The sequence below is a fragment of the Fulmarus glacialis genome, unplaced genomic scaffold, assembly GCF_000690835.1.
Source record: "Fulmarus glacialis isolate BGI_N327 unplaced genomic scaffold, ASM69083v1 scaffold19401, whole genome shotgun sequence".
NCBI classification, from domain to species: domain Eukaryota; kingdom Metazoa; phylum Chordata; class Aves; order Procellariiformes; family Procellariidae; genus Fulmarus; species Fulmarus glacialis.
In genome coordinates this window covers 1-8,048 of record NW_009194907.1, presented here as the reverse complement: position 1 = coordinate 8,048, position 8,048 = coordinate 1, and the positions used below count along the sequence as shown (strand labels likewise).

Sequence of the window (8,048 nt, the reverse complement as noted above, 5' to 3'; positions counted from 1 at the left end):
TTATTCACTCGGGAGAGCTGGCAGCGATCTTCTCCTTGCCTGTGTCCACGCACAGCTGGAGCTGTTCTTTGTACTGCTGTAGTCAAGGTCATCCGGGAGCTCACGTCCTGCGAGATGGAAAGCTGCCGCAGCAAAGCCCGGCGGAGCGTGCAGGGGTAAACCGCTGCCCGTCTGTCTGCACCTCCCCTCTCCTCTTCTTTTGCAGCATTGTCCCGATGGGAACGACGGCCAAGGAGGAGATGGCCCACTTCTGGGAGAAGAACACCAAGTCCAATCGTCCCTTGTCCCCTCACATCACCGTTTATGAGTAAGAGCCTCTTGGCCTCCTCAGGCTTGTGCTGGGGCACTCTGGACTCTGGCACATGATAGCCCTGTCCCCGGAGGCACCCTTGGGTGGGAGGGCTGTGCGCGTTCCCGCTGTCACTTCAGGCGGAGGACAGGGAGACCCTCGACATTGCGCCGTGAACTGTCTGAGCTGTGTGTGGGAGTCGCAGCCTCCCCCACGGAGTTGATGGCACTCACTGTTTTTGTACGGGGTGTTGCGGAGGGGTACAGTCCCCCCGGAGCTGCGCCTCGGGGTGCTCAGGCAGGGCAGCGTTTCTAGATGTGCCATTGAAAGGCAGCTACCTCCGCGGAGGGCGGTTGCGCAGAACGGCGCGTCCCGCTGCGGAGTTGGCGGTCCTCGGGGGTGGAGGCAGGAGGCCAACTTGGGGCTCTCGGGTTCCCTCCTCAGAAAAGTGAGGGCTTCTTTGGGGCTGCCTCCGTCACTTTTCCAGGTTCTCTCGTTTATCCGTGAGCCTGGATGCCCAAAGCCTGCCCCTTTGTTCCTCAACTGCAGGAGCATTACAGTCTTCTCCTTTTTCATCTCCCTTTAAGCTTTCGCAGCAGACGCCCGTCCCCTTCCCAAACCCGTGCCAGTGGCATTTGCCATTCCCAAGCTGCCTCTGCAAATTCCCGTCTCTCCCCTTTTGCTCTGGCTGGATTCCTTGAATAACTCTGAGTGCAGAAATACCCGCCCAGCAGCACGGAGCTGTCTAGGAATAGATGGGCTGTGCTTTGTCCTGCGGCCCCGGAGGCCTCCAGGGTGTTGTGCCCTGTTTTGCTGACGAGTTTGGTTGTTTTGCAGGTGGTCCCTGCCCATGGCGATGTCCATCACGCACCGGGGCACCGGTGTTGCGCTGAGCTTAGGTGCGTGCATCTCCCACCTGCTTGTGGCAACAGAGGGTGGGGGCTGCGGGAGGGAAGACCCCTCTGACTGATTCGGAGACGTGACTCCAGGTGGACGTTTACTCTCCAATGTCCCCAGCTTCAGCAATGGGTTTTCTCCTGGGAAACCGGCGCTTTGTCCTCTCCCTTTCTCCGTCCTCTGAATATCTCCCCATCCCCATTTCTCTGTCCCCGGGATCTCTTGTGCTGCGAGTGGCTCCAGTCCTGCAAAGGCAGCGATGCTCCACCGTACGTAAAAGCCTTCGAAGCCTTTGCAGCACTGCGGCCTGGCCTGGCTGCTTTCTTCGGGGCCTTCCCCAGCCTGGAAAAAGCTGATCTGCTGCTCCAGTTCTCAGCCCTTCTCTTCTGGGGCTGTTTTTTGCTGGTTTACCCTTACAGGAGACCCTGTGTGAGGGAAAGACTGACAGGCAGGCAGAGCTCGGAGGATTTTCCTTAGCACAGGTGGAGTTTTTCAGCTTCCTGGGAGTGGCTGCTGCTTTCCCAGAGATGCCGGTGGGGGAGAAGGCAGCACCAGCATCAAAACCGATAAACTCCCTCCAGCAATTTGACTTGCATGGTTTGACTAAGTGGTAGGACATCCAACTGTGAAAGGCTGTTTTGTTTCCATTAATGCCCTCTCATGGCAGCAGGAAGGTGCTTCTCTGGTAGCTCCCTGTTGGGGGGTGGGGAGCTGGGTTGGTGTTTGCAGAAGGGCAGAGAGTAAAGGGACTCAGAAAAGATGTGCAGGACTGAGGACTTGTGTTCTTCACTCAGCAGAGTGAGAGCGAGCAGCGAGGGCTGCAGCCTGCCCTTCCCAGCCTGGCCTCCCGTGAGGGCTTGGGAGTTGGGCTTCTAGAAAAGGGCACCCATGTGCCCTCCTGCTCCCGTATCCGCACGGCAGAGCCCTGGTGAGGGCTCGGCTCTGCCCCCAGGCCCTGCTCCTCCCAGGCCAGCTGGCTTGTGCCCAGCTCTGCCTCACAAAGAGCGGCACGCATCCTCTGCGTGAGAGCAGCTGACGGCTGCCTCCAGCACGGCAAGGTGACTTTGCCTGCCTGCACCCTGTGAGCCCAGCTGGCTCCTTCGGGGTGGCTGCGTGCCTTGCTCCGTGCGCGAATCCAGGGCATTGCATGGCAGCCACGCTGGCACCACCCGGCTTTGGGATCTTATCTCCAGGAGCTCTGGACGTGCCTGGCCCCATCCAGCTTGCTGTCAGACGGGCTGAGCTGGCAGGTTCACTGTTGCCTTTCTGCTCCGATCCATCAGCCTCTGCCGGAGGGCAAATCGTCCCCTTCCCAGGCTGATTGAGCACGAAGGAACATTACTTCTGCTGACCACAGCTCAGCTGCCAGGAGAAGGAGAGGGAAGTGTTCAACTCCTCTCCGTGAAGGCCTGTAATTACAGGAGCCTCTGACTTCCTGCGCTCCTTGCAGGGCGAACACAAAGGCCATTGAGGAGACAAGTGGCTGAGCGAGGAAGCAGCTGGTTGATTTGTGCTGCCAGCACCAGCCTCGGCCGAGGTGCTCGAGCTAGCGTGCCGCAGTGTAATCAGGCACTATTGAGTGAAGGGTGAATCGCAACTTGGCTGACTGCTGGCTGCAATCGTTCCCATTCTTTTGGCAGCACCATCTGGAGAAACCCTCTTGGCCTAGAAAGAGGAGGAGAAGCTGCTGCGGCTCCTGCGCAGCCACGCGTGTCAGGCTGTCTCTTTGCCGGTTCCTTTGCTGGTTCCTGCCGAGGCAGCCTCACTACGTCGCTGCCTGTGGCTGTGGCTGGCGACGGAGGGTTTCTGTCCCGAGATGTGGGTCTGGGGTCGTCGTTGAAGAGCTGCCACCTTACATTTTTGAACTTCGTTTTCCCTTTTGAATTTGGGCTGGTTTGGCTGCAATTGCATGAGCTCATGCCAGTTTGGTCTCTGGGTGTTGTATGAGTAATGCAGCCCCAGGTGCAGGGCCCAGATTTGGTGCGTTGGTGCCCCAGTTTGAGTCCTCAGCACCTCAGCGTACACTGTGACCGTGCAGCTGGCACTGCCACCAGACGGGCAGAGCCCTTCTCCCTCCTTCCTCCACAGGCTGCCATGAGCTGATGGCAGTTCAGGCCGTGTCACAAAACCAGAGACGTAGAGGTGGCCTGGGGCTCTTTGCGGGCAGCGAGGGGTTAGTAACGCTTCTGCTGGCTTGACCTGCAGGCTTTGTCTTTCTCAGGAGTCTCCCTCTTCGGTCTGGCTGCGCTTCTGCTCCCAGAGCAGTTTCCCCACTACCTGGCCATGGTGAAGTCACTCAGCCTGGGGCCCGCTCTCATCTACTCCGCTAAGTTCGCTCTGGCTTTCCCCCTCTCCTACCACACCTGGAATGGAGTCCGACACCTTGTGAGTAGCCCCTGTGAGGGGCCGCGCGTGTACTTGGGGGGATGAGGCAAGGGAAGCGTCTGCCGGCTGTGGGAGCGCTGGGTGCTGCATCTGGGAAGGTGCCCTTGGAAATGGGAGTTAGTCACCTCAAGTGCTTCAGAACCTCAGTGCTATTTTTGGGTACATTTAAGTTGCAAAGAGCATCGCTACACTGGTACTTCACCGGGTGGCACAGCTGGCTGAAGCATCCCCCCGCATCTCTTCGGCTGCGGGAGATGGACGAGGGGTGGTGGGAGCAGCGTCACAGCTAGAGGACGTGTTGGCAGAGCTGCAGGCTCGAGCCCTGCAGAAGTGCCGCCCATTGCTCGCTATCTCACCCTCATCATGCAGCCATTGCGCTGTGATCTTCCAGGTGCTTTATAGTATTTAATGAGCCCAGAAGACGTGTGGCAGAGTATTGGAGACAGCGCTGCCTGCACAGAAAGTAACCTGTGATGTTTGCCCTGGGTTGAAGTGAGGAACAAGCAGCTCCGTTCAGCTGAGCTTCCTGTGTTTGACGAAGGAGGGGGAGCTGGAGAGCTGAGAGTTTCTTGCTGGGAACAGTACAAGATGTGCTGCTTTTTGTAGTTTGATTTTGTGTTTTCTGTAGCTCCAGAGAGGTTAGGTTTTACAGGAGCAAATTGCAAAGGCAGCTGGCCCGGAGCGTGACATGATCCTTCTGCTCTGGGCGGGGGGAGCATCACGTGTGGAGCCACACTGTAGACGTGGGCTCGTGCTGCGGGCGCTGATGGCTCACAGCGTTTCCAGTGTGGAAACACGGGACTTGAGCACTGTTGGATGTTGTATCCTGTCCCCGAGGTGTTCATGTCAGAGTGCCGGGAGGTGCCTGGCTGAGCTATTGGGGTGAACAATAACAGCGTACTGCGAGAGCAGCCCCCTCTGCGGGTCCTCAGGGCGGACAGTGGCCAGCCGGCAGTGCTGCGGGTGCTCGTTATCTGTTTTTCAAGCACTTGGCATCGGAGGAGGTCTCGGAGCACGGGGCCTGCAGCTGGCTGAGCCCCGCTCGCTTGTGGAGATGCTGTCGGGCAAATGGAGCAGTCATAACCGGCTCCGTGTTCGGAGCGTCATGAGTCGAATGTGTGCTGAAGTCTCTGACTGCACATATATATTAAGACGCCAATTAAATTGTCTGAGAAGGAAACCAGCAGCGTTGGCCCCTGGCTGCGCTTGGCAGCGCAGCCCATCGATGACAGAAGGGGAGTCAACAGGGAGCAGGTTCAGTTTAGTGCCTCTGCCCCAGGTGCTTCTCTGCTTTGAGCCCCGGGGGCTTGCCGGCAGGCTGGGGGGAGGTGTGCGCTCCCCAGGCTGCCCTCAGCCACCCCGCTTTCGCTTGGCCAAAGCCAGGTGAGAGGTGCAAACCCACCTGCGATACCTGGGAACCGAGGACACCCAGCTCCGGGCTGCAATTCCAGCTCCCTGCCATCTGGGCTCAGCCTGGCCTCCGTGGCTTGTACCGTAACCAGGGGCGCCGGGGGCTGAGGCTCATCCACACCCGCTTGGCTCTGCTTGGGTGTTAGCGCCTCAGATCTGCAGCTTGCGCTGTGCTTTATAACCTATTTCTGTCAGCAGGAGAGAAGCAAGCGGAGAGCCGCTTTTGAAGTGAACCTGGCGCGCTGCGGCTGTTGGGGATTAGGGAGAGCTCACAGACGGCTTTGCCGATAGATGCAGGGACTTGGTGGGGGATAAGCTTCCTCTGGCACGGCGCACATGTGCCTGCACCCAGGGAGACCCCTGCTCATTGCCCTGCAGTGATGGACGCTTGTAGCCCGCCCTCCGGTCTGTATCCGGTGGTCCAAAGGCTGTTTTTTGGGGTGGTCTTGCTAGCTTTTATCAGAAAGATGGTGTCTTTCTGCCTGTGTCTGGCACATCCCCCATCAGGGACCGTCCCAGCCCTGTTGAATTAACCCTGCTGTGTCTCTTCTCTCCCGCAGGCCTGGGACATGGGGAAGGGGTTCAAGATCCCCCAGGTCAACCAGTCTGGGGTGCTGGTCCTGATCTTGACCCTGCTCTCCTCCGCGGGCCTCGCAGCGATGTGAAGGTACCTCCCGGTTGACGGCCTCCCTTTTTTTGGAAGATTTGCTCCGTCCTAGCCCACCTCAAGATGTGCGTGGAGAGGGAGGCGGGAGGACAGGCTCCTGAGTAACTACAAATCTTTGGGGAAGGTGGCGTTTCTTCTCCTCACAAATCTTGTGGATGATCAGAGTTGCTTTTCCTTAGCCCGGGTGACGTGCTAACACCCTCTTAGCGGTGGGGGGACAGGCCGGGCTGTCTCCTGCCGTGCCACATGCCCGAGCAGCCACAGAAAGCCGGGCACAAATTAACAGCCGATCCCGGCACGTTCGGTCGCTGCCTAGCTTCTTCCAGGCAAACTCCAGGGCGTTTCTTTTCTCTGCTCTGTCCCCAAGCTTGAGACAATGCTGAATCTGTGTCCCTGCAGGTCCGAGTGGGCTCGGGGACGGCTGGTAGTGCATGTGTAGGCCCGGCACAGGACAAGCGTCTCCATTGAGGCAGCCCGTGCCAGGGCAGGGAGAGCAGGCGGAGCTGCCAACGCCAGCACCCGTGAGGGGAACGGGTGATCGGTGCCATCCAGGCGCCGCACCGGCCGTGGGACCCTGGGCTTTCCGAGCCTGGCAGCATGAGCTGGCTGGGATGGGGTGCTCAAACGAGCAGAGGTTCAGTCCCCACTCCTTATCCTTGAAACGTTGTGGTTCAGCCAGCTTTGGGGCCCTGGAGCCCCTGACAGTGAAAACACCTGATTTTCCCCTGTTGGGAAGTTACTGTCTCTGGCACGATGGGAAGGACGTGGTTTTTCCGTCGTGTGTTGCCACCAGCTCGCGTTTCAGCACTTGTCACCCGTCCACCTTTGCAATAAAGCAGCCTTGATCCTTCACACTGAGCCGCTGAGTTTGTTGTCTGTGCTCGACACTGTTCACTGAGGCGAAGTGGGCCGGGAAGGGGTGTTTTGCTCTGAGATCCAGGGAGTCACCACTTCCCAGAGCCGGGCGATGGAAAAACAAACTGTTTGCGGCGTTTAGAGGCAGGTGTAGTGCCTGACCTTTGGAGCTGGTGGGTGTGGGGTTGACTTGTCTGTGAAATGCTGCCAGAATGGAATTTCCTACCTGGACTGTGGTTGTTTGTGCTGGTACAAACACCTGCACGAGGTCCAGGAGCTTTTTGCTCAAATTGGTCAATTTTTAACGTTTGCCACTGGGAGCAAAGCTTTGCAAAGAGGATGCTCCCCACCAGCAGCTCTGTCCCGCTTTCCTGTCCCAGCGAGGGTCTCGGCTCTGTTTCAGGAAGGATCCTCCTTCCCGTTCACATCATCAGCCGGCAAAATGTCGGCTTTATGGGGAACATCTGCTCTCCTCATGGGGCTTTTGATGGAGGGGGGGGAGCCGGTCCAGTAACGCTCTCCAGGATCCCTCGTGCCAGCCAGGCTTTTTCCATGCGATTGCTTTTACCACTGATTCGAGCCCCGTCCCTCCTGCTCGCTCAGCTCCTCTGCCTACCTGCTGGACCTCACAAATCTCCCACTCCTTTAATTAGCAGAAGGCATTGCAGCCCTGGGGGGATGCGGAGCCTCAGAGATGAGAAATCACAAAGGAGGAAAAGCCGTCTGCTGTCAGCGTGGTAGAGGGAGAAGACTTACTGCCGAATCCCATTTGGTGTAGCTGCATGCCCCAGCAGGAGAGAGCTGCTCCTGGATGAAAATGGATGTATTTTAGCTTTAAACCAATTACTTCCTGCAGTTGCTGAAATGGCTTTTATTTGGAACCCACTTCTGCTCGCTAATGAGCTATTCTGTGGTGCGTACCAGCTGCTAACGAAGTTAGGCTCGCTGCGTCTCTCAGCTGCACTTCACAGACTTCATTTCCCTTTCGCGAGCGGTCGCGGGGGGCTGGCAGCGCTGCCCCGCGGCTGGGGCAGACCCACCACGGCCGCTTTCCCCACGATGGGAAACGAGGCCAGACCTGCCTCTCTTCCCCCCACGAGACACTGGTCGAGGAATGGATGAAACCAGCCTGCAGCGGTGGGATTGCTGCTGTTCGGCGCGGGGAGAGGCCGGGTGAGCCGTTTTTTTTGCGCCGGCGCCGGGCCCCCCCTTCCCACCGCGAGACGCTATTAAATTGGAAAAGCCAAGATACAACCCGGAGAGGGCACCATGTCTGACACTGAAGCACCGCGCAGACTCACGCAGCCCAGACCTGCCTGGGGCTGTGCCCTGAGCTACTGAAACCAAACATGGGGATTTTTTTTTTTTAAAATTATATTTTTCCAATTGCCATGAGAACACAAGTGCAGGCCATGTGGTGCTGTCCTGGCATTGGCCTCGCTCAGGCTTCTTTGACACGTTCCACTTCCTCACCCTTGGGGGTGTTTGTCTGCGTGTCCCAAGGGGTGGATGGTTTGCAGCCGGGGAGGGGAAGGGAGGAGAGCA

The 8,048-nt window shown here is 58.2% G+C and overlaps 1 protein-coding gene across 1 annotated transcript; it reads left to right on the top strand.

Moving 5' to 3' along the window:
* Positions 1 to 205: 205 nt before the first annotated feature.
* On the top strand, positions 206 to 5,646 carry SDHC (succinate dehydrogenase complex, subunit C, integral membrane protein, 15kDa; the record flags this gene model as incomplete). Its single annotated transcript, XM_009587935.1, has 4 exons — positions 206 to 307; positions 1,127 to 1,188; positions 3,408 to 3,571; positions 5,542 to 5,646. Coding segments are annotated over 4 exons (433 nt in total), but the record flags the coding sequence as incomplete, so codon positions are not given.
* Positions 5,647 to 8,048: the final 2,402 nt, after the last annotated feature.